A 26,097-nucleotide genomic window follows, 5' to 3' on the forward strand; every position below is an offset into this window, starting at 1 on the left:
ATTCTGATTTTAAATGTTTTACTCATTTTTAAAAATTATTGTCCCTTCCCAACAATACTCTTCCCCATCCTGTGCCAAACAGAATCCTCCTTTGTATTGTAACAACTAAGTCCAATCAAGCAAAACACATCATCGGGATGACCATGCCTGAGCACAGATGCCTCATTATGTTGCCATAGGTGACCACTTCTCAGTCCAAAGGCAGAATAAAGAATAACACTGATCAACATGTCTTCTCAAGTCTCACTTGATCACTGACTACACTTGTCAGAATTGTGAAGTCCTCCAACTTCAATTTTCATTAGCCTAGTCCTTGAATAAATTGTTCTCTTTGTTTAATTGTATAATTTGTACAAGAATTCTCCATTTTAAAAAACTCTTGGGGAAGCTAGTTGGCACAGCAGATAGAGCACAAGCTCTGGAGTTAGAAGAGTTCAAATGCAGCCTCAGACCTTTAATACTTACTTAGCTTAAAAAAATGATGTAAATAGATTTTTGGGAGGGAACTAAACCCTATTTTCTTAATTTATTTTTTCTATCTTCACCAATTGCCAGCTTAGTATTAGATAGCATTAAAGTATGAGTTAATTTAATTTGGAGGGTCTGAAGTTTGATAGAATCTCTTTAAATTCCCCAAGCCTCATCTGGCTTCATGGTTATCTTTTGTTTTTAAAGGAATAATTTTTATCAGCAGAGTTTTATACCTCTTTAACCCATTTGGTCAATTCTGTTTTTGAAGGTGTTTTTTTCTTCAGTATTTTTTGTGCCTCTTTACCAAGCTATTAATTCTCATTCCATAATTTTCTTATATTGCTCTCATTTCTTTAATTTTTTTTTCAAACACTCTGACCTGATCTCAGTTTTTGTTCTTTCTTCAGCTCTTTAAGGAATTCTTACTGGACTGGGGCCCAATCTGCAATTTTCTTTGAGGCTTTGCTTGGAGTTGTTTGCCCCAGCACTATCTTCTGCATTTTGAGTCTTGCTCTTCTCTGACACCAAGATAACTTTTGACAGTTAAGTTCTTTAGTTGTTGTTTGTTAATTTCTTGCTTTGAAACTCGGTTTGTGCTCCACTGAGGGGGATGGGGGTGGGGTGCCGCGAGGTGCATTGTCCCATGCCCCAGGCTTGTTCATGCTGCTATTTTCAGTGCTTGGGATTTTTTTGTTGTTTGGTTTTCTGTTATTTTCAAAGTGGTGTGGTCTGGGAAGAAATGTGGTCTCCTGGCCTACACTCTGGTCCTTCTGCAGGGAGTGCCCCTGCTCCCTTGAAGCCTTAAAAACTAGCACTTCTATCTACCCTGGAATTGTTACCTAGCCATGGAGCTGCTGAACAGCATTCAATCCTACTCTCAATGGTTGCTCCCTTCCACATTTCTAGGAAATGAGCTCCTAAAACTGTTGTCATTACAACCACGTCCAAGGTCCACCACTTGTATTGCTGCATGTGCTCCAGATCAGCTCCCCATCGCAACATCACAGATCTTTCCTTCCAATCTTCTCAGCTGGACTAGGCTGGAATAATGTCTCACTCTGACTTTTGTTGGTTCTATCGCTCCAGAATTCTTTTTGAATCATTTTGAAGTTTGTAGGAGAATGTTGGGAAGATAATGCTACCTCCACCATCTTGGCTCCCTTAAAACAACTCTTGTGAGCTGTTCTATGAGATGAATGCGGAAAATTCTCATGAAATGTTTCTTGTTGTTTTTTTTAAGGTTTTTTCCAAGGCAATGGGATTAAGTGGCTTGCCCAAGGCCACACAGCTAGGTAAGTGTCTGAGGTCAGATTTGAACTCAGGTCCTCCTGACTCCAGGGCTGGTGCTCTATCCACTGCTCTACCTAGCTACCCCCTTATTGCTTCTAAATATACACCAAATCCATCTCTACCAAGTACTTTATTTGCTCACATCAACAAAAGCTAATGAACTGGGTTTAGTCTTCTAGGTCTACTGCTGTCAAGGTCAAGGCTGACAAGTCATTCAGTTCCTTCAGTAGTATGACCACACTTTATAATACCGACAGCTAAGTCAATGTTTACAGATGGACTAAAGAGGAGGACGTCTTATTCCACAGTCAACCTTGCTTGGATCATAACATAGTCAGTAGAGAATCAATTACACAGTATTCCCTAATTTTTAATGGTGGTTTATGAAGAGGAGGAGAGAAGATGGAAATCTGGCCACACAATGCATACCTGTCCTTTCTTGTTCACACCAAGAATCCCAGAAGTAGGTTCATGAGGAGTGGTGACAAAGATTGTATCAGCACTGATGCGGTTCATATAGATGCACACTCCAGACTCCAAGTCATACAGGTGAAGATAACCATGCTTTGTAATCAAGTAAATAACGCCATGTTTGATTCCTATCTGTAAGCAAAGAAAAAAGTTGTAAGTTCCTTATGATTGTAACTATACCAAAAGCAGTTTCCTACCGAAGTGATTAATCGACTCATCTCCAATGTTCCTGAGGCACCCTCCTCCCCTGAAAAATAAGGTGTGATAATAAAAGGGAGGTTTCTTTCCATGACCTGGACATTCAGTATCTGTTGGTCAAGAGTCTCTATCTAAAAACTTCCCAGAGATCACAAGCTGCCATGAAAGCATCAAAAGAACAGAGCACAGGGCAGACAGCTCTGGCATTCAAGTTACAGCACCTCCTGGGGGCAGGCATTTGCTTTTCAATGATGATCTCATTTGATCCTCACAAGGTAGGTGCTGTTAATATCCTCATTTGTAAAATGAGGAAACAGAGGCAAACACAAGGGAAGTGATTTGCCCAGGATCACCCAGTTGGTATGTGTCTGACTGCTGGTCCAGTGCTATATGCATTACAAGGGCCACTGAGCTGCCCTGATCAGAGGGAGAAGCAATGTCAGATGCCCATCTTTCTTGCCTGTGCCTCAGCACTATGGTTGAACAGCAACAGCATGCAGGAGAGATGCATCTGAGTTCCAGCAAAGAACACAGAGTCCCGAAAGAACACAGAGTCCAGAAGGACATGTATCTCAGCTCCATCATTTTTAAGACTCATGACCTGGAACACATACCTGGACCCCAATGTCTTGGTTCAACACTCAACACTACATTCTTCACTAGGATTTTGCCAACAGGACAACAACATATCTCTTATGTTACTGTGGGCTACTTATAACTTTTTAAAAATTTTTTGCAAGGCAATGAAGTTAAGTGATCTGCCCAAGGTCACACAGTTAAGCAAGTATTAAGTGTCAGAGCCAGATTTGAACTCAGATCCTCTTGACTCCAGGGCTGGTGCTCTATTCACTACACCACCTAGTTGCTTCTACTTCTAATTTTTAACAATAATAAAAAGGTCTAGGGCTGTGGACAGGTGTTTTCCAACGGACATAAAATTTCAACATTTCAACATTTCCACAAAAATAGAATTTGAAAGTCATCAGAAAGTGTTCGTTCATAATAAAATATTAAACTACCTGAAAAACATGAGGGGAAAAAAAAAAACATCATAATGAAGAAAACAGCATGTCTCCCACTGCATCACCCTCCTCCATCTGACACTACACTTCTATGTTTTAACTATTTCATAGCAGTGATTTCCCCCCAAGACTACACTAGAGAGGAGCAGAGAGGATCTGAACCCGACAGGTCCTCAGCTTCCAAATCCTGGGCCTTCTTTGTCCAATCCTTGGCAGAGTCTGAAAAAAATGAAACCATCTTACCTGCATAGCCACAGGGAAATCTGACTGCGCCTCAGGAGGAAAGAACACATCCACGGCTTTCTTGACAAAGGGCTGGTTCCCTGCAGCAGGCTGGCCCACTTCAATGATGTGCAGCTGGGGAGGAGAGTTCAGAGCATGACACTGAGGCAGGTTGGCTGGGAAAGGCCATGGGCTCAGAGAGCCCCCAGGGACCCCAGTTACCTTCAACCTGACACAGACACACACACACACACACACACACACACACACACACACACACCCAGTGCAAGCAAAGGTTGGGAATGGCATCCAGCAGGTGTGGCCACAAGAAGACAGCAGTTGGAACTTGGATACACAAATAAGCCCGGGGAGTAAGAGGTAAGGCACAGAGCAGATCTAGTACCAGATGCTAAGGAAAGAGCAAGGGGCATACAGGAAATATGTCCAGGAGGAAAGGGGAAGAGAAACCCATCAAAGCAGCAGGGCAGGAGATCCAGGGAAAGTCTAATGTCCTAGGAGGTGAAAGGAAGGGAGAAGGCCACAATCTGAGCCCAGAAGCCCTAGCCCCCAACCACTTCTTGGGAAGTTTTTCAAGACTGGGTATTTCACTCTGCAGGCATTTATAATCTTGAAGAGCACATAACAATGTGCTATGGGATCAGAGGAAGAACACTTCTCATTTGGAGGAGAGACAAAGGAAAACTGGACAGTTTCGGACTTGCTTTAGGGCTGTCAATCCACAAACAACAGGCAGAGACAAGAGGCTCCTCCCAGGAAGCACGTGCAGACAGTTTTGCTGGGGCACAGTGCATGGGATAGGAGGGGGTGGGAGAAGATAAGCTGCATCAGGCTGTCTTAAAGGCTTGGGAACCACCAAGGAGCTTCAGAGAAAGAGCACATCATGACAAGAAGACCGGCAGCAGGCTGTGCAAAGTGCCTATTGGCAGGAAGAGAAACCCACAGGAAAGCTATCACAGCGAATGAGAGCGGGTGGGCGGGAGGTCTGGCAAGGTCAGGACATGGGGCACCCAGGATATGGGGGCAAAGAAGTCCAAGAGACAATGAGCATTCTGAAAGATTCCAAGAACAGATTGCTTTTTCCACCAGTCCCCAATAAAAAGGGGGGGGGGGGTTAAATGATACTGAAGAGATGATTTTGCCAAGCTCATGAGGATCCAAGATTCTTTTCCTAGTTCTCAGCTACTCTGCATTAACCACACGTCAAATCATACAGGAGATCTAGACTTTCTCCAAATTCCATCACTGTCATATCACTTAGATTCATGTTCGTCAAAATATCGTTTGCCAAAGAAAAGTGGCTAGGTTTCAGTTTTTGAAAGCTATCTTTTACTTTTTTAAAATTAAATGTTTTATCTTAAAGTTAAGGACTAAAAGAGAACTTTTATATAAACACAAGGACTTTATATGAAAACTAGGAATATTCATTTTGTTCCATGCTTTTTTAAAAGTTGATAATTTCACATTTTCAAAGCTACCCTGCTTGTCTGTGTTTCCTTCTGTTCACTTATGAGCATTTAAAAAAATATCTTTCAAGTTCTCATTTTTTTTTTAAGTAGGAGGGATGTTTCCCTCTTCCCCAATCCTACTTAACTTAAAAAAATAATAAGAGGCAGCTAGGTGGCACAGTGGATAGAGCACCGGCCCTGGAATCAGGAGTACCTGGGTTCAAATCCGGTCTCAGACACTTAAAAATTACCTAGCTGTGTAGCCTTGGGCAAGCCACTTAACCCCATTTGCCTTGCAAAAACCTAAAAAAAACAAAAAGACAATAAATTCCTGGAACAAATAAGTTGAGTCAGGCATAGAGATCCACCCAGCAGCCCTGTCCACCAACAGGAGCCTTTGGTCATCAAAGGTCCTCTGGTGAGGTGATGGGGCATCAAATAGAGCAGACTTCTACAGTCTCTTTAAAGCTGATTTTCTCTTGGAGTGGCTAGGTGGTGCAGTGGATAGAGCACCGGCCCTGGAGTCAGGAGTACCTGAGTTCAAATTTGGCCTCAGACACTTAATAATTACCTAGCCGTGTGGCCTTGGGCAAGCCACTTAACCCCATTTGCCTTGCAAAAACCTAAAAAAAAAAAAACAACCAAAATGATTTTCTTGATTCTAGGGTTACCACCCAGTATTCTCTGCCTGCTATCTTTTGTTCTTATCCAACAATTTGTTCAGTCATTCCACTTTTGAAAGCTACTTCTTACTCCCAGTCTCTTGGGATTTTGAAAACAACAACTTTATGTTTCTCTCTCACCAATCTGATCTCTAAGTCTCAGCTTTAAAGAGGTTAAATGACACAGCTAAGTTAAACACAATATGTTCCAGATGCAAGACCTGACTCCAAGGTCAGCATTAAACACAATGCCATGCTGCCCCTCAATAAATCTATAGAGAATATAAAACTATAACAGCATAGAGGCAGCTAGGTGACACAGCAGAGTCAGGAGGACCTGAGTTTAAATCTAACCTCAGACACTTAATACTTAGCCGTATGACCTTGATCAAGTCACTTAACTTCATTGCCTTGCAAAAAAAAATTTTTTTAAATCAAATAAAATAAAAATAACTAAAGCATTTTTAAAAATTGGGCCCACCCCATGAGTATAAAGGAATGTTCACAAAAGCTAAAATAAGTATATTTTGGAAACTAAAATTAGCAGCGTACTAAGTGGTCAAGGAGAAGGAGTTTGTGTGAAGGTCTGGTGCTACAGAATCCAAGCCAGGATATTTGAAAGTTTTTTGAGGTTTCAAAAAAGAGATTGGCAGATGTTGAAGGAGATGTGGAAAAACAGATACACTAGTATCTGGCTGGTTAAGCTATTCTAGAAACCAGGATTCTGAGACGATTTCCAGAAAGTTGTGTATGCCCTTTAATTTCTGCATACTATAACTAGGTTTATATCCCAAAGAGGTATCAAAGAAAGAGTATAAAGAGTTATATGTATGAAAGATTTGTAGCAGACATTTCCATGGCTCAAATTGTGAATTAAAGAGATGTTCTCTTGGAGACTGGCTAAACAAATTATGGCAAATGAATCTAATGGAACATTATTGTACCATCAGACATGATGACACGTATGACAAATACAGAAGAAACCCGAAAGACCTTTATGAACTGAAACAAAGCAAAGGAAGCAGCCAGAACACGTTCTATATAATAACAACAGTAAAGAACAAGAGACTTTAGAACTGACCAATGCCCTAATCAACCACCAGTCCAAAACAACAAAGGTGAACCACACATTCACTGACCACTAGACAGAGAGGTGAGGAACTTAATTAAGATGGAGAGAGTAATGCCAACTTTCTTTTTTTTTTTTTTTTGCAAGGCAAAGGGATTAAGTGGTTTGCCCAAGGCCACACGGCTAGGTAATTATTAAGTGTCTGAGGCCGAATTTGAACTCAGGTCCTCCTGACTCCAGGGCCGGTGCTCTATCCACTGCACCACCTAGCCGCCCCAATGCCAACTTTCAATTGTGCTAATGTGTTAGTTTATTTTACTGAACTATGTAGGAACATATTAAGAAATTTGTTTTTTAAGGGGGAAAGAAAGGCAGAGCTGTGAGAAAAACAGATTAATTTTTTAAAATTGTAAAAGAAAAGCTAGTTTAAAGAAAATAAGCCTGAAAAAAAATAAAAGAAAAAAGGAGAAAAAAAGAAAATAAGCCTGACAAAAAGCAGGTATCCAAAATTAGAAATAAAACTTTACCTAAATCCCTTAATCAATGAAGTAGAGCAAATCAATAAGCAAAATGTGTTTGTGGGATGTCCCCCTATTCCCCACCCTCACCTCCATTATGTCTGAAAGGGGAGAATTTTTCAGAAGGTCTCCAGAAGGCCACATACCATCTTTGGAAGCCCTCTAGCAATGACTCTGTCAGCTCATTTTGAAAACAAATCCCTAATCAAGAGTTTTTAATTTGGCAGACAACTGTTGGAAAAAGCTGCGAATACCAGCTTCACTGTTTTCAAAGTAAATTCATTTTCTCATTCTAGCTCCCAGGCTCTGGTTTCTTATTATTTATTCTTATTCTTGTAAACTGGTGTTTATTGCAAAATCTGAGGCCTAATTCCATGGAAAGAGAATGTGACAGGCAAGAAAGAAAAGGGGGTTTACCTTGCCACCTGTAGGGTTCCGTACAGCAAAGCAGAAGAGAGTGGACGCTTTGGAGTTCCCTTCTATTTTGAACTCGGCAAAAGCAGCAGCATGGCCTTCTATGGGCTGTGACACCTTCCTGTCCACTGAGTAAAGCTGCATGGCGCCAACCACACGGTTTTGCTAAAAGAGTATGAGGGAAGTGAAAAGTCCAGTACATGATATAAGAGCCTGAACAATAAGGAATTATTATTCCACCTTTGAAAAAAAAATGGGTATTTTGTAAATAAGGGAGGGGGTTTCACTTTTTAAAAATTGTTTTTGTCTTTCATCACCATTTCTGAACAGAGTCCTAACTCAACAAGCCTCCCCCCCCCGTTTTTTTAGGTTTTTGCAAGGCAATGGGGTTAAGTGGCTTGCCCAAGGCCACACAGCTAGGTAATTGTTAAGTGTCTGAGGTCAGATTTGAACTCAGATCCTCCTGACTCCAGGGCCCGTGCTCTATCCACTGTGCCACCTAACCACCCCCAAGCCATCCCTTTTAACAGAGAAAAACAGTTCATCAAATCCAACCAATTTCCTTTCAATGGAATCTAACAACATGTGCAATAAGCCATGACATTTTAAAAGGGAGTTTTTTCTTTTTTCCAGGGCATCACCCCCAAACATGAGGGAGTAGTAACTTGAAGGAAAGCTCCCTGAGGCCTTGTGCCATCACCAATGAACAAGCAGCCACTGAAGCTCACACTAATAGGCCCTTGAAGAGAAGGCCTGGCTAACATCCTGGAGGACACCAAGAATACCACAAGATGAATGGATTCTAAAATGAGGTTGAACAGAGAACAATGTCAAGTCCCACTCCAAAAGCCTACTTTCTACACTGAACAGAGTCATCGTGAAGGGAAAAGCTCATAAAATAAGGATCAAAGAGTGACCATAGGCTGAAGGTAGGACAGCCAGAAAGCTCCTTTGGACCAGGACTGCTCTGGTACCCCCAGACAGGATGTGTCCCTGGGCTCTGCTCATCAGCATGGTACCTGGTTCTGGGGACCACATTCCAAATGTGGTGACAAATTCCAAAGTGTTCAAAGTGTCCAGAAAAGGGCAACCAAGATAGGCAAAAGAATAGAGCAGGGGACAAACACAGAGATGTTTAATCTGGCTGGTTTTTATGAGGAACAAGCTACTCTATCTGTCCATCAGTTGGCCATGCTGCCATTCCCACTCTGTGGCTAAACAGAACCCCCACAGTCCACCATCCAGGTCAGCCATAGGTGCTCACAGAGAGCCACTCAGACCTAAGCCGGGCTGCCCCCAGAGACATGGAGTGGAAGGCTAGAGGACCACCTAAGGAGGTCAAAGGGGAATTTCAGGGTCCTAGGCCTATTCTATGAGACATTTTTACTAGAAGCTACACTGAGAAGCACAGAGCACTCCAAGAGCCAGGAGCACCCTCATCAATCTGGGCTTGCCTTTTGGAGATCCCCTCCTGTGAATCCTGTACCCAGCCTGGCTGGGCACAGTTGGGCTGCTTGAGTTCTATCTGTGTTCCCCCAGTGTTTGGCACAGGCACAATGACTGACTGGAAGATCTGGTTTGTGCAGTTCCCAGCTTTGCCCAGGACTCAATGGAACCTCCTCAAATAAATGCAATCAAGTCTACAAGGAGGACTAAACATATTACATGAGGCAGCCATGGCTATCCAATAGCCAGCCTCTCATTTTAGAGGGGCAACACCCAAGGCCAACACTCAGAAACCCCGTGGGCCTGGGGGAACTGGAACCTGGGCTGTTGGGATGGCACTTGACTTCGGGAACCAAGTCCTCCACACAACGTACAAATCTTCAACGTTAACCCCAAGTGTGTTTACAAATCAGCTTCCATCATTTCTTCTCGTGGAGACACAGTAAAAATAAGTCAATATCAGGGAATGGCAGCTGGAAGGGATCAGCTCTATGGAGCTGGGAATGTTAATCACAGGATTCCCCCGCCTTCCCCAACACCTCTCCACCAAGTGAGAGTCACAGCTACTCTCTGCTCACCTGGGCAGAGATGCCAATCAATAAGAGCCACTTCTGGTGGTCATCAGTCCTGTAGTTGATGATCTGGCAGCCTGCCAGACTTGCATGTCGATCAAACATCTTCATGGGCTGTGAGTCTCCCTCCATGCTCCAATGGTAGACAGCCATGTCGGTTACCAAGGCAACAGTATTGACAGAGATCCATTTCCAAAAGGTCACCTCCTCTGCCATTGTATGGGCTTTCATTTTACTCTTCATCTCAATGTTGAAAATTTGAAGGGTCTTTCCCGCTAGGAGGAAATAGGATTGGAAAAAGAGAGGAAGAGGGGGAGAAAGGGAGAGGGAGCAAGAGAGAGAAAAGAGAGAAGAGAGAGATTACCAATCTGAAACAGGTATGTTTTTACCTGTCGATAACCACTTCTATGTGTTTTGTTCTGTTAACCATTTCCATGTGTTTTGAAAACCAGTTTAAATGATGGTCTGCTGAAGGTCAAAGGATCACAAAATCATCTGTCCCTGTTCATATATTAAGGATGGAAAAGTAAAATCAATTTTACTTAAATGGAAGTTGAAATGTCACAGTCTTGAATTAGTATTCTAAAAGACTTTTCTGGATATGAAAAATGAAAGGGGATGTTAAATCCCTAATTTTACAGACACTAATCTCACATCTGAAACGTATTAACCATAGTGCATGATGTTACTGAATCCTAGAGAAAAGGCCCTGTGGAAACAAACCAGAACAGACCACCAGAGTCTAACCAAAGAGCCTTTGTGAGCACGAACCCGTTCCCAAATTAACACTCTGCGCATCTTATTAATTTCATGCATCTTTTAACAGCAAATGCTGCTTGTTTACAAGCTGCCATCTCTTGGCTTCCCATCTCTCCTCATCTTTTGGATTTCACCATCATGGTCCTGAGCTGGGTACCATTCTATCACCACCCGGCTACCCCTCCCCTTGGTAGCTTGAGCTTCCTTTTGGAAGATGTCTTCCTCCATTGACCGTAAGTTACTGAAGAGTAGGGTTGGCACATAGTGGGCACTTCATGTTTCCTGACTGACTGGTGATTACCAAGGAGCAAGGGATAGACGGTGGTCCCTAACCAGTTGCCATCAAAGCCAAAGGTCACTAAATGATTTCCCAATTTAAATGGGCTGGGATATATCTGGTTTAAGGCACTGATCAGAGGAAAGTCCCATCACCTTTTCCTCATAAGACAAACTAAAAAATAAAATGTGCTTCCCATAAACTCAAGAGCTAATGTCCATCTATTCCAAGGGATATTCCACATGAGATACCAGATGAGGTCGTGAAGCAGAAAATGGCTCAAACATTTCTTATTATTACAATACAGTATTGAGAAAGACCCTGGACCAGAATAATTAACTTTGTTGGATAGCTGTTCATCTTCAAGTTAAATGAATCTAAACCAATCATCAAATATAAAATGCTACCTCTTGATTTAACTAAAGCTTGTAGGGCTCCTCCCAATCTATTAACATTGTAGATCATTCATTTGAAGGAATCTATGCCCAGATAACAAGGGTCAAGCACTGGCCCAGAGCAATCTCCCATTCTCATTTTCTATGGGAAGATGGGGTGAAGGAAAAAAGAGAAATATTAGAAAAAAAGATGGAGGAAAAAACATGAAAATTTTAAACAAATATATCTGATGCAAGGGGGGAAAAAATCTTTATAGCAAGTTTCTCTAATAGAGGTCTCACTTCCAAGATATATAAGGAATTCATTCATTTGCCTCTTTAAGAAGAGTTATTCCCCAAATGGTCAAAGGATATGATAAAAGGCAGCAGTCAAAGGAAAAAAATCCAAGCAATACATAGTCATATGAAAAAATGCTTCAAAACACTAAGGAGAAAATGCAAATTAAAGCATCTGTCAGATTGACAAAGTTGGTCAAGCATGGGGTAAACAAACACACGGCTACACTGCTGGTGAAGCTATAACCTGGGACGGCCATCCCGGAAATCAATTTGGAACTATAACCAAACAATATTATTAGGCTTAAACCCTGAGGGAAATCAGAGAAGAAAAGGACCTGTATACACAAAAACATTCATAGTAGCTCTTTCCGTCAGGGCAAAGTACTGGAAATCAGAGAGTCCTGATCAATTGGGAAATGGCTGAACATGATGGTAGATGAAGATAACTGAATACTGCTAAGAAGAAATGAAGATAGGGAGAGTTTCAGAGAAACCTAGAAGACTTGCATGGACTGATGCAGAATGAAGCAAGCAGAGAACAATTTATACAAAAACATCAACATTGCAAAGATAACCCAGAAAAGAATGGTTTTTATTAAATTTGACCTAATAACCATCATCATCATGCTAAATTTACCTGCTTACTACCCCCTTCCATGTGGGTTACATAAAAAGTGAAGGAATGGGGCGGCTAGGTGGTGCAGTGGATAGAGCACTGGCTCTGAAATCAGGAGTACCTGAGTTCAAATCTGGCCTCAGACACTTAATAATGACCTAGCTGTGTGGCCTTGGGCAAGTCACTTAACCCCATTGCCTTGCAAAAAAAATGAAGGAATGTTATTAAGAAAAAGGAATATTTTCTTTTCCCTCCTTGGGCTACTCCATCATCCTTTTCTAATTAACAAAGAATATTATTGTTAAGTAGTTCCATTTTAGATGGTCAGGTTCCTGGCTTGGAGAGAGGAAATCACAGATGACAACTAGTGTCAGCTTTTAAAAGTTTCGACTCTGACATGTCCTGCAAAGGATTACCCCAAAGTGGAATCATTTGGACCAGTCTCTCTGACTTTGCAAATGGACATAAAGACGGTGGTCCCTAACCAGTTGCCAACAAAGCCAAAGGTCACTAGATGATTTCCCAATTTAAATGGGCAGGGGGATATATCTGGTTTAAGGCACGGATCAGAGGGGAGGAAAGTCCCAACACCTTTTCCTCATAAGACAAACTAACAAATAAAATGTGCTTCCCATAAACTCAGGAGCTAATGTCCATCTATTCCAAGATGCCCTGGGGTCAAGCAGACAGATGCCAGGCCCTTTGACCCTTAGATGCTCATCCCATTTTCACTGCCCATTCACTAGCTGCACAATGGGGCAAATTTAGTTCTTTCTTTGGGATCCAAGTTTTGTCCCTGAATGTTCTCCCAGGCCTCTTTAGTTCTACAGCTTCCTATCCTCTGACCATCACTCTAAGAAGAATTTTGCACCTCTGAAAATGTGTCCAATTGCCACAGGCTCAGTTAAAAGGCACAAACCTGCCAGTCAGATAGGGAAAAACCAGAGGGGAAGAAATGAAGAGAGTGCAAAGGCAAATCTCACACTGCTGCTACCGCCAGAGACAGTTCTTGGTCCAGCAAGGCACAAGCTTTCAGCTCCAACCCTTCTAAACCAACGGCTAACACAAAGTTTACCTGTGGCCCCAGATGAGGGAGGTTCAAATACCAAACTGCCTTACAATGAGAGGGGAAGAAGTTAAGTACTTCCTAATGCTCTTAATTTAGTCTAAATTTTTCCCCATATGGAAAACAAACGTTCTTTCATTAAAAAAAAATTGCAATAGAACCCATTCGTTCATTCCCTGACACATGCCTCAAAATTCCTTTCAAAATGCTATATCCCTACTCCGCTTAACAGACTGAGAATATACTGTGTAGTCCAGAATAAATTAGCTGGAAAAGTCCCGCGTGACTAAACCGATAATGCCATGGGGCTCCTTGTGTGCAGTCCAGAAAGATGGTTTGTCAGGCACTCGAGGAAGGTCTTTCCTGTGATCTGTCAGTGCCAGGAAAGCCCCCCACTGCCTACAGTTTTTGTATTACAAGACAAAGGACGGCTCAGCTTCCACTCCAAATCTACCAGCGGGCTCCAGCTCTGCAGACATCAAAATGCCATGACTAAAAGCTAAAAGCACTGGCTCCCTCTTCAGTTCCAGGTGCTTTTGTTGCTGCCATTTGGTTCTTAAGTCTCTACGTGGAACGACTGCATTTGTAGAAAGCCTTCGAGCTGGGTGGGGGAGACCTGCATGGCAAGAAGCACCTCTCCCTACTCTCCTGGCTCCCATGCTAATCTTGTCCAAGTCACGAGCTCCATCAGTAGGGCTGGCTCTGTGTAGAGTCCAGTCTCACCTGATCAATGAAGGTGCTGCCCAGGGAAAAGTGTAGGCTAACCTCCAAGCCAAGGTCAGGATATGGAAGATAAACTGGGGATTGAGCTGAGGCCCTTGCCTGTCCCAAGATAACCTGGACAGACCAGGGAATTAGGGGTCCAATATTAAAACTTCTGCAACTCATAGTTTTCCTATGCTAAAAAGTCTATATAGTTGCAGAAGTAGTTTAAACTTCCAAACATCACTTTCAGAGTTTTAACATCCAGGGACCCACAGGGCGCACCAGGGAAGGAGCCTGGCCTGCCACCATGACAGCCCTGACCGCAGGCATGTCTTAGATGGGAAGAATGCTATGGTGAGTCTTCCTGACAAGTGCAAGCCAAGTCAGGCAAAAAAAGGAAAGCTATCCATGCTTTCAACCTCCCAGGGAAGGTGCTGAGACATCCCTGGGGAACATCTCAGAAGGAAGTGCTAGCCTTGCAGAAGAGAAGATTGTAGCTGGAGGGGAGGAGGGATAATGTCCAGCCCTGGGGGACATCAGAGAATGCCAGAAAGGTCTTGGGTGGTGAGGCTGCAGCACTGTAGCAAGAGAACAAGTGGGCGAGTGAGGCAGGAAAAGGTCAAGAGGGAGGATAGCTCTGAAGGCTGCTGGTGGCGACAGGGAGCTGCTGGAGTTGGCTTCATGGGCAGGAACATGGCCCCAGCTGCACTTGTCCGAGGTAAAACAAAATGACTGGTATAGAAGACAATGGGCCAATACTGGTTTCTCAAAGAAGCACACTGAGAAGGTGCTGTTGCTGTTTGTCCACGGTTCTCAAAGAAGAGCATGCCATCAGGGAGGTGATACCATGACAAGCACATGTATTAGATTGGAGTGAGGGGGAGCTGTGCTGAGTCCCCAGCCTCACAGCCTCCTCCAGAGCCATCTGGGTCCAGTGGTCAGATATGGATCAGGATGACTGGAGATGGACAGTTAAGGTAGTTAGGTGGTGCAGTGGATACAGCACTGGTCTTCAGGTTAGGAGGACTTGATTTTTAATCCAGCCTCAGATACTTGACTCTTATTAGCTGTGTGATCTTGGGCAAATCACTTCAACGTGATTGCCTCACATCCAGGGTGTCCTGATTCCTATCTGGTTACTGGACCCAGATGGCTCTGGAGGAAAAAGGGAGGCTGGTGACTTAACATAGGCTCTCGCCTCCCCTCACTCAAGTCCAATCCATGTGCTTGTCACGGCCTCACCTCCCTGATGTCAGGATCTTCTTTGATAATGGGAGAAAAACATCACCATCACTGGTCTCTCATCAGGCTCGGTAAGTTCTGATGGATACATTTCTGTTGACACAAAAAATGATGAACTGAGACGAACTCAATAAAAATCCCCGCTGGCCGACATCCGCTATGATGGGGGCTGGCCATCATGGAGAAGGCTCGAGATAAAGTGAACCATCTGCTTAAGACTAGGAAGCACAGATTTATTTTGGAAGAAACTTAGTGTTTAAACAGAATGACTTTCCTGCTAGACACTTAAACAAATTCACCGAAGGAGAAAACCGTCAGAAATCCACAGTCAACATAGCAGTCTCGGAGTCAACATTCCCAATGTCAGATGTTTTCATTGCTCAAAATGTGAGATTAACAATCTACTGAGGATGCAGTCGGCTTTTCCATAATCTCTGGGTACTGAATGCATCTTCAGTTGAGGCTTTAGGTCACTGCTTGAAGGTGATAGCATTCCACAAGTAGTAACATCAACTGTTACTCAGGTCCTTCCAGGATGACGCACTTGCCCTTTGGGTGATGCACCAACAGCCTTCTGACTGGATATCCAAGCCATGAGGCAGAACCACCGGCCCTTCCAACCCCTTCCAGGTCCCTCGACAAGCTTATCCCTCTACTAGACCAGTCACATGCTCCAAGATAAGGACCATGGTTCTGCTAGACAGCTACCCCCCCGCCTTGCCTGAGTGCTAGGAAGCCCCCAAACCTGCCACCCGTGTACCTTTCAGAGCAATCACTTTGGAGGCTGGATTCATGATGGCGCTCTCTGCAGAGATGGGCCGGCGGATGGGAGTGGCTGGATCACTCATATCAATGATGACCACCTGCACTTGCTCTCCCACCTTCTCACGGATGCAGATGAACTTGTCAGACTCCATCGTCAGCGTACTGAAGCCAATATTGGCCGGACTGATGCCCAGGTTCTGAAGCTGGACACAAGAATACTTGGTTAAATTAAACACGGAGACCAAGCCCTCATTTTACAGAGAAAAACAGAGCTCACTCCCCCTCTTTTCACAGGGTCATGATCTCTTGTGATCAGAAGCAGGATCTGATTCCAAACCAAAGCTCCCTACATCCCAACGCTACAGAGGCCCAATCCCCTACATCAGTCCTGCTCTGGTGCCCGCTCGAAGCTTGAAGACAAGGCTCTGCAGCACTGACTGATTCAACATCGCTCAGGGTCCCAGCATGGATCTGGGGATGGAGTGAGCCCATCTGAGCGCCAGCCCCGCCCAATCTGGGGGGAGGCTATCACAGGGGATGGCATGTTGCTTCCCATGTGTCAACGGTCTAAAGAATGCACACTAGAGTTAAAAAAAAAAAAAGGGGAGGGAGCAGAGACGGCTAGGTGGCAAAGCACCAGTCCTGGAGTCAAAAGGGACCCAAGTTCAAATCCAGCCTTAGACATTTTATCATTACCTAGCTGTGTGACCTTGGGCAAGTCACTTAGCCCCAATTGCCTTGCAAAAGGTTAAAAAGGGGGGGGGGGGAGAAGCAAAGACCAACAGAAGCTGTAAAGACTTATTGTCAAAAGGGAAAAGATAAAGCAGAAAACCTCAGCTTTCAGATCTGCTGTAACCAGCTACAACGGAAGATGCCCGTCAGACATCAGACAGTGACTGAGGGGACAGAGGAAGGCAGTGGGGAAAAATGAAGATGTCATCCTAGGACCAGACACACAACACTCAACCCTGGAAGTCAATAAGGCTAACCCTGTCATTTTTACAGAAAGGACTGAGGCCCAAAGAGAAGAGATTCTTCCAAGGTCATCCAGGTAGGAAATCACAAAGGCAGATTTTTCTGAACCAGGTCTTCTGATACCAGATCTTGAGCTCTTTCCTCTTTACAATGAAATTGGGAGAGTTTAACCCTAAAGTTTATATTGTGGGTCCTCTGCTCCATCCCCACCCCAAGTAGACCCTCCTGGTCCCCACACCACTCCCAGGAACCAAAGCACTGAAGACAATGCACCCCCAACTTCCCAGAAGTTGAAGATCCTTGTCCTTTGTCAGAGAGCTGCTGTTTGTGTCCATATCTTTTTAAAAAAACAGCTTGTAGGAAGTATCATAAGCCATACAAATTGCTAAGAGGTCACAGTCAGGAAAGGAGAAAAATCAGCCCCTCCTCCAACTCCACTCCTTTGCATGGACTGTCCCCAATCCCACCTGCCATGTTTTCTCTCCTTCTGCCTCTTTTCAGCAGCGGTCAGGGAGGGGAAGAAGGGGAGAAAAAACTGTTGGACTTAGAATCAGTGAAGACTTGATTTCAAATCTTGCCTCAGACAATGACTACCTTACGTGACAGTGGGCAAAGATCATGCCACCTTCCTTGGCCTCAGTTTCCTTATCTGTAAAATGGGGATAAAAACAGCACCTTCCTCATGAGGTGGCTGTGAAAATTCACTGAGAAAACCTACGGAATTCTCTAGCTCCTGATGCTCCACAGAAATATTGGCTATTAATTGTTATCAACAATCCAGGTAGGGATTAAAACTGGAACCCAACACCCCTAACTCCTTTACTTCAATATTTACTTCAATATGTCCACAACTGTTTCCCCAAGTTTGTCTTTGTCTCTTGGCCCAAGTTTTTTACTTGGAGCACGGTGCTTAATAATTGAACTGAATTCTAAGGACCCTTCTATCAATGCTATTGGAAAGAGGATTCCGACTTCTCAGGAACCAAGATGAGATCTGAGCCCCTCGGTCAGGATTAAAACTGCCCCTGCTGCACTGCAAGGTGGGGCCATTCGAGGGCAGGTGACAACGTAGGATCACAAAAGATAAACCAAGCAACTGTGATCATATGAAATAAAAAGCCTTTAAGAAGCAAAAGTCTAGAGACAGCTAGATGGTGTATTGGATAGGACACTGGCCCTGGAATCAGGAGGACCTGAGTTCAAATCCAGTCTCAGACACTTAATAATTGCCTGACTGTGTGACTTTGGGCAAGTAACTTAACACCACTGCCTTAAATAAAAATGTAAAAAAGCAAAAGTCTGCATCAGGGAGAGAGCTTTCCATCCACTATCTCTGCTGAGGATCAGCTGTCTGAGGGACCCAATAACCTAACAACTGGAAATGTCACACACCATTCCCCAGTAGAGAAACGGTAACACGATGTGGATCACTCCTTCTCAAAATAAGAAAGTCAAGCTGTCAACCATCATATGGAAAAATACTCCAAAATCCTAATTATTAGAAAAATGCAAATGAACGCAACTCCTGAGTTGTGGCACAATCGAATGAGGAGCAAAAGTTACCAGCTGTGTATATATATCTTCTTTCACCCACTACCAGATCTAAATGACTCAGATCAAGGTAAAAAGGAAAGGGCACATAGGGAGAAATCATTCATAGCAGCCCTTTTCATAGCAGTCAAAAACTACAAACTAGCAGGGGCAGCAGCAGAGAGAGAGAGGGAGGGCAACGTCCTCTACAAGTGGGGAATGGCTAATCAAATTATGGGATATGAACATAGAACTGTAGTGTCAGAAATTATGAAAGAGATGGTTTCAGAGAAACCTGGGAAGATCCCTATTAACTGGCACAGAGTAAAAGCAACAGAACCAGGAGCTTGTCTTTAATCTTACTCAAATCAATAATATTTAAGAGACCTACTACAAACAAAGTGCTCTCTGCCAAGCCTGGAGTTACAAACAGAAAACAAATTAAACAAAGTTTGTGGGGAAAGATAAGGGAATAGATAGGGTAGAATATGAAAAAAAGAGGAATGTCCAAAGGCAACAAAAAAGTCCATTCTAAGGGGTGGCTAGGCAGCACAGTGGATAGAGCACCAGCCCTGGAGTCAAGAGTACCCGAGTTCAAATCTGGCCTCAAACACTTAATAATGACCTAGCTGTGTGGCCTTGGGCAAGCCACTTAACCCCATTGCCTTGCAAAAAAAAAAAAAAGTCCATTATAGGCACAGAAGACTAAGAAAAGTGAGGGCAGGAAATACTCAAGGCAGTAGAAACTGGGAACAAAGTGTTCTCTCTCTCTCTCTCTCTCTCTCTCTCGGTATTTATGTACCTCAATTTTGTGAGCAGATACCTATCTACATACATTCAAAATTGAGATACGTAAATTGCTATTAGTAAAATGTGGTCAAGATGACAGACTGTGCCATCAGAACCCAGCTCTATCTGATGCCTCAGCCAGATGTGGTCATGGCTTGGGAGATCCTGAAGGCCATGGCACAGATGCCAAACCTCGAAGCTCCTCATCAGGATGTAGGCCCAGCAGGATGGACAATAAGCCTGGAATCTACAGATCAATGGAGTGGAGTTCATAAAGAAAAGCTCAGCACCAAGTGGTGAAGTTTTAAGCTATGCCAACTTAAAACCAGAAGTTTAAGACCAGCACTGTGTGTGTGTGGGGGGGGGGGGGAGTAGGTGCACTAATTAAAATTATAGATTTTATTCTAAACTACTAAGATTTCCTGTTTTAATTTTTTTCCCCTTTAAGCTGATCACTCCAAAAAGGGTAGCTACAATTAATTAGTCAATTCACAGAAAAATCAATGCAAGGATAGAGATTTCCAATAACTAACATTTACAGACTCCCACAATCATAAGCCAATCATAAGCCTTGGAAGTAACAGTCATGTGGAGAACTATTAAAAGTTCACACCTGAGGGCAGCTAGGATAGAGTGGATAGAGCACCAGACTTGGATTCAGAAGGACCCGAGTTCAAATTTGACCTCAGACAATTATCTAGCTGTGTGACCCTGGGCAAGTCACTTAACCCCATTGCTGGGTGAAAACCAAAACCAAAAGTTCAAACTGAAAGATGCCCACCTATTGTAATATGAACAGAATGGAATATGACTGCACCCCAAGATATTACAAAATCTAGAGACTTTGTTTCAGAGGAAAGACCTCCACGGCCTGACACAGCAAAATGAGAGTTTACAGAGTGATGCAATTATAAAGAAAAGCAACTCAAAGACCCGAGGACCAGATCAATGCAATGATCAATCCATAAAATGAATGTAAACTAGATAAAATGTTTAAAATGTTGACCTGGGTGAATTTTGACCGAGCAGAGCATTCAATGAGACCAGGCCATTAGCTCTTGTCATTCCCTTGGCCCTGGCAAGGACCAGGGAGCCTTACATCATGAGATCAACAGGGATGGTTAAGAGTTTTTCCAAATAGTAGGAAATGACTTCTCCAGCAGATTCATGTCTTCTAAATCCTAGGAGTAAATGTGACCCCAAAATGTTAGACAGAAAATAAAGGAAGATTTTGCACTTGGTTAAGTTTCCATTAGAAGATAATGGATAGGGTCAGCTAGGTGGCACAGTGGATAAAGCACCAGCCCTGGAGTCAGGAGTCCTGAGTACAAATCCAACCTCAGACACTTAATAATAACCTAGCTGTGTGGCCTTGGGCAAGCCACTTAACCCTGTTTGCCTTGAAAAAACCTAAAAAAAAAAAAGATAATGGATGAGGGGCAGCTAGTGGCACAATGGATAGATCACTAACCCTGGAGAAAGAATGATGACCTGAGTTCAATTCTAGCCTCCAACACTTACTAGCTGTGAGACCCCGAGCAAGTCACTTACCCCTGACTGCCTTAAAAGCAAACAACAAAAAAACAAGAGAAGATATGAATGAATGAAGTCAGGAATATTAGAAAACTGATTGCCAGGCATAAGCACTTGGGGGCAGGACTAGAAAGGTGATTGACACTTGCGAGATCTGCAGCTGGAAAGAAGACCCCGTATCAATTAAAACCCTAGGCTCAGCACCATCTGAAGATGTCTCCAGCGTAGGAGCCGCTCTTGGTATCTGAGGCTGCCTTTAAACCTCCTGTTCCTCTTCCTGCCTCCGAGCCTGGCACCACCTCACCCTCTTCGTCCTCTCACAAGGCCCCCATTCCTTCCCCTGCTCTGAGTCACTCCACAACCACCCCCAATCTCAGTCCTGGGGGCATCTCCCAATTTTCATCTCTTAGTCCTGCTTCTCCTGGGGTTCTTCATCCATATGCTGATGTTCCTTCAAACATCCTCACCTCCCATAACTACAGACCCCAAAAGAACACTGATTGGGATCTGGACTCAGACTCCAGGGAGACCTAGGTTGCGGCCCTGGTGCACCTGGGCGGGCAGTTTCCTCCTGGCTGCTAGCTTGCCCCACTAGAGTCATCATCCTGCTCGCTCCTTCCTTCATCCCCCCATCAGCAAGATCCTGTTGCTGAGGTCTCTGCAACCTCCCTAGGCTCACAAGCTCTCCCCAGCTTCAGACCCTCTGTGGCAGCTCAGTTTGGCCTCCCTCTTCATCTTAGCTTCTGGTTTAAGGGTCCACTAGGACCCCACCTTCATCAGGAAGCTGCCAAAGCATGCTCCATCCTGTTCTAGAGGGCAGGGAGGGTCACAGGGGCTGACACAAATATTTATTGACTGCACACAGCGGGTCTGGGGTCAGGGAGACTCTTCTTCCAGAGTTCAAATCCGGTTGGGTGACCCTGGGCAAGTCCCTTCACCCTGTTTGCCTCAGTGTCCTCACATGTAAAAGGTAGATTGCCATCTGACATGTCTAAACACGACTAGACCACCACCAAACTGATCAAGGGCCCCAGCTCCCACAAGGAGCTCTGCTGGAGGAGGTCTAAGTGTGCAGGCCCCCAGCTCTGAGGGCACCAAGAGGACCTGAACTAGACCACCCAGGGTTAGCACCACCATCCCCCAAGAACCCCTGGTACCTCCTGAGGTTTCCTGGGGGTGACTTAACATTGAATTGAGAGCCACCCAGCCAGATTTGAACTCTGGAAGAAGAGTCTCCGTGACCCCGGACCCACTGTGTGCAGTCAATAAATATTTATGTGCCAGCCCCTGTGACCCTCCTTGCCCTCTAGAACAGGATGGAGCATGCTTTGGGTGGCTTCCTGGTAAAGGTGGGGCCCCATCCTCTAATCCGATCCTATCGTTTTTTTAAGCTGTGGAAACCGAGGCCCAAGGGCTCTAACTTAAAGGACTTCAATCCAGGCCAGCCTGCCTCCACAGGTCTCTCTGGGGTTCTCAACCTCCTTGCCTCCGAGACCCCAGGAGACAGAATGCTGAACGTGGCCACAGGAGATCAGGCTTGATCCCTGGCTTTGCTCTATGTACCACCTATGCACCAGACATGTAGATCTGGAAAGAGAGGCCCCCAAGGTGAAGCCAACCAGTAGGCATCAGTCCCTCAGACTGCCATCTCCTGGAGGCAGGATCTGAATTCCCACCACCCCAGTTGGGTCTCAGGGCCTTAGTCATCCTTTGGGCAAACACAAGAGTCCATCTCTAGGGTCCATTCAGACCCGACAGGCTAAGTAAAGGCACATTCTTTATCAACAATGACCGAGGCCCAATGCTCTTCACTCTCTTCCCACACCAGGGGCACAGAGGCTCTGGCAGGCTGGCTGGACAGGGAGGGGGCCTTCACATGCATGGGATCACCCACCCTGGCCATCCCTGAAAATACTTAGGTGACAGGGAGTGGGGAAATGGCATTTCTGAGCCGTGGTCTTCACAGAGCAGCTGGCAGAGCCCTCGGGTGGGTCAGTTTTACAAGAAATAGTGAGGAGGATGAGCCAACTGCTCCCAGAGCAGCGTGAATGGCCAACGCCACCGCGAGCCACGCTGCCACTGGTGGAGCTACCCCTTCTCTCCACCCTGCTGGTTGAGGACCTGGACTTTACCACCAACAGTCACCCACAAAATCAAGGCCTGGTCTGAGCTGACAGCTGAGGATGGGTTCTCTGCAGCCCTGACCCCCAAGAGGAGAAAGGAAACAACTGAGTGGTCAAGCTTTTACTTGGTCAGTCTGTTGGCAAGCTGCCTGGTAAGTGAAGTTCTGGGCAAGGATTGTCTCCTCCTTCAGTCCTAAGAGCTGGGTTCCCTCAGAAAACCATCTGGCCTGAAATCAGAAGCCCCTCTCCAAGCAGCCCACTCCAGACAGGGCAAAGGAAGCCCATCCTAAGGGACAACACTCTCCTCCAACAACTAGGAGAAACCAAAGGACTCAGGGTGGCACAGCCTCTGGCTGGGCCTGACCCACTGGAGGTGCCCACTTCTGTGTCTCTCACTCCTGTCATGGCCTCCCTCTTCCTCAGTCAGAGCCCAGGCTCCCCTCCTCACCCAGCCATAAAACCAGGGCACCATCACCAATCCTGCCTGTGTGGCGCAGGCTACATCTCCCTCATGCAGCCATGGCAGGGGGTCTGCCACAAGAGGGCAAGGGGAAGGGAAGGAGCACTGAGGTCATCTTTTAGACAGCACTGGGTACCCTGGGGGGGGGGGGCTTAATAAGTACTAATTGAAGTTTACCTTTACAAGAGGCAGTGGGATAACCAGGTGATGGACTTCAAGAAGTCAGAAGACCTGGGTTCAAATCCTGTGTCAGACTCATCCTCAAGTTGCTCTCAGAGTATGGAGATCAGGCCTTGGGAGGCCCTGCAGCTCCCCAACCCTCAGCACAGGGTCTGGCTCAGGGAATGGGGTTAGCCAGCAAGGAGGGAGAAGGGAGAGCGAGGCCGGGAGTCAGAAGATGCTTGGGAGGGGTAAACCTGCCAAGTCTGAGCTAGACTTCCCTTCCCTTTCCTATAAAATGAAGAGCAGACCAAAGCTGGAGGAGCCCTGAGCAGCCTCGAGGACAGGCCATTAAGCTGAGCTTGGGGGCTCATGCCAAGCCCTGAGGATCTGGGAAGCCAGGAGACAAACCTTGCTCCACATTGGAGGTCGACCAAGAAGAGCACCGGCTCTGCCGAGAAAGCTCCTTCCCAGGGCCCCCCCAGTTGGGGAGCCGGACACAACTCCTCCTCCAAAGGGAAGGCCTCCCGGGGGGCCCAGACAGGCCAGCACATCCCCCACGACGTCTCTGCCCTCCCCAAGCTCAGGAGACTCTGCCTCAGGCAGCTGGAAGGACCCCACTGGGGGGGGGGGCTGGGGTCACAGTCAGCGTGCAGAGGCTTTACTGTTCTCCCGCCTCTCAAGTTTGGGGCGAACCCCAGGGTGGCTGCCACTGCTCGGACAGAGGGGGAATTGTTAAACTATGCTGGCACTCGGAGGAAAAGGGCTTGGTGGGCCGGGGCGGGGGGGGCACAATCCCCGGCCCATCCAAATGAAAAAGTGAAGTGAGGGCTGGTGGTGCCAGGCCAGTGTCTCCTCAGAGTCACCAGGAAAACCAAACCATTGAACAAGCTTTCCGGCCTGGGCCCGTCCTGCCGACTGAAGGGCAGGCTGGGGGTTAGCTGCCCAGGAGGCCCATCTGGCACCCCGGGGAAGCAGCTGCTGCCGCCCGCCCGGCTGGGAGGGACCCTGCCCCCTCGGCCCGGGACCCCCGAGGCCCTGACAACCCCGCGGAGGCCTTCTTCACTGACTTGTGCAATAGGCCACAAAGGGCAAACAGCCGGCAATAAGGCGATGGATGGGCGGCCAGAGACCACCCCGAGACATCCGTCCTCCGGCTTCCACGGCGTTCGTCAGGCCCACACCGCCCACCAAGGCCGCGGGTGTCTGGCAGGGACTCCCTCGAGACTCCACGGGTGCCTCGCCGCCCCGGGGGTGCCCGGCCTGGCACCAAGAGCATCTCCGTCCCGGGCGGGGCGCCCGATGCTGAGGCCGGGGGGCGGGAGGGCCTGGGGTCCAGTCGGCCTCAGGCGCTTCCCGACCGACCCTGTGGGCCTCAGTTTCCTCCTCTGTCAAAAGAGCTGGCGAGGGACACGGCAAGTGTGTGGCCGGGCGGCGGGGGTCTGGGGGCCTCTCCGGGCCACTGGCCAGCTCCTGATGCGCCGCCCGCGGGCACATGCCCGGCGCCCAGGCAGGTGGGGCCGAAGCCCGGCCCTGCCTGCCCCTTCACTCACCTACCGAGTTCCTCTGAGTGCGGGGGGCGGGGGGCCCCGGGGAGCCAGGGCACAGGAAGTTAGTGGGGGGCGCGGGGCAGGGAGCGCTGGGGGAGCGGGGAAGCCCGGGGGGCTCCGGGGCCTGAGGAGGGGGCGGCCCGGGCCTCCCCCCTCACCTGGAAGTGCTCCTGGAAGCGGATGGGCAGGATCTGCGCCATGGCGGGGCCGGGCCGGGGTCCGCGCCCCCTCCTCACGCCGCTCGGCCTCCTCCTCCTCCTCCTCCTCCTCCTCCCTCCCTCGGAGGCGCGCGCTCGTGCCCGGCCCCTCCCCCTCCTCCCCGCCCCGCCCCCGCGCGGCGCGCACGCGCACTGGCCCCCTCGCCCCTCGCCCCTCCGCCGGATCCCTCCGCCCGGTCCGCCTCCCGCTAGCGGGGTCTCCGGCCAAGTAGTCCGCGCCGCCCCTCCCCGCGCGCCCCTCCCCCGCGCGCCCCTCCCCGCGCGCCCCTCCCCCGCGCGCCCCTCCCCCGCGCGCCCCTCGGGCTCAGACGGGCCGGGCCACGTGGGCGGCAGGGGAGGGGTCAGCGCTAGCCGGGGTCACGGGGCGGGGGGGGTCTGCCCCCGAGGCTGGGTCACGTGATGTCCGCTCGCGCGGCCCCCGGGCAGGGGGAGGGGACCGTTATCTCCGTTGGCCCCGACGCGCGCCCCCGACGCCGCCCGACGCGCGCTCAGAGGAGGAAACGGGGGCGCGGAGCAGGGGCGGGCCGCCCGGGGGGAGGTGGGTGAACTGAGGCCCCGAGGCCGGAGCCGCGCCCTCCCCCACCGCGGGGGCTCCCCTGGGGGGCTGGGCACCGGGTGTAGACAGGTAAGTGAGGCGCAGGGGAGGGGGCGCAGGCCACGGCCGGGCTCAGCGCCCCCCGATGCCCAGGTCGGAACCGCGGCCCCCGGGAAGGCGAGGCCCCAGGGGGGCCACAGCGCACAACCCCCCCCCGGACCCCGAGGAGCCGCCTCGCTGCCCCCCCAGACCGCCGTCCTGTGGGGCTGCGGGTGCCGGGCGGGGGGCCCCGAGGGCCGG

General features: G+C 47.3%; 1 protein-coding gene across 5 annotated transcripts in view; it reads right to left on the reverse strand.

The window, feature by feature from the left end:
• The window catches only part of CLTCL1 (clathrin heavy chain like 1), an 81,372-nt gene extending 56,081 nt beyond the window's left edge, over positions 1–25,291 (reverse strand). For 4 of the 5 annotated variants that reach the window (XM_074206457.1, XM_074206456.1, XM_074206461.1 and 1 more), the window contains exons 1-6: positions 25,203–25,291; positions 15,921–16,128; positions 9,828–10,096; positions 7,807–7,968; positions 3,696–3,809; positions 2,191–2,364 (exon numbers count right to left, since the gene is read on the reverse strand). In XM_074206457.1, the coding sequence (XP_074062558.1) occupies positions 2,191–2,364; positions 3,696–3,809; positions 7,807–7,968; positions 9,828–10,096; positions 15,921–16,128; positions 25,203–25,244 (969 nt within the window). In that variant the 5' untranslated portion in view covers positions 25,245–25,291. Of the gene's footprint in view, positions 1–2,190; positions 2,365–3,695; positions 3,810–7,806; positions 7,969–9,827; positions 10,097–15,920; positions 16,129–23,512; positions 23,617–25,202 lie in introns of those variants that run through there. The other variant, XM_074206460.1, reaches the window with a different exon arrangement.
• Between the last annotated feature and the right edge of the window lie 806 nt (positions 25,292–26,097).

This window comes from Macrotis lagotis, chromosome X (genome assembly GCF_037893015.1).
Source record: "Macrotis lagotis isolate mMagLag1 chromosome X, bilby.v1.9.chrom.fasta, whole genome shotgun sequence".
In the NCBI taxonomy this organism is placed as follows: Eukaryota; Metazoa; Chordata; class Mammalia; order Peramelemorphia; family Peramelidae; genus Macrotis; species Macrotis lagotis.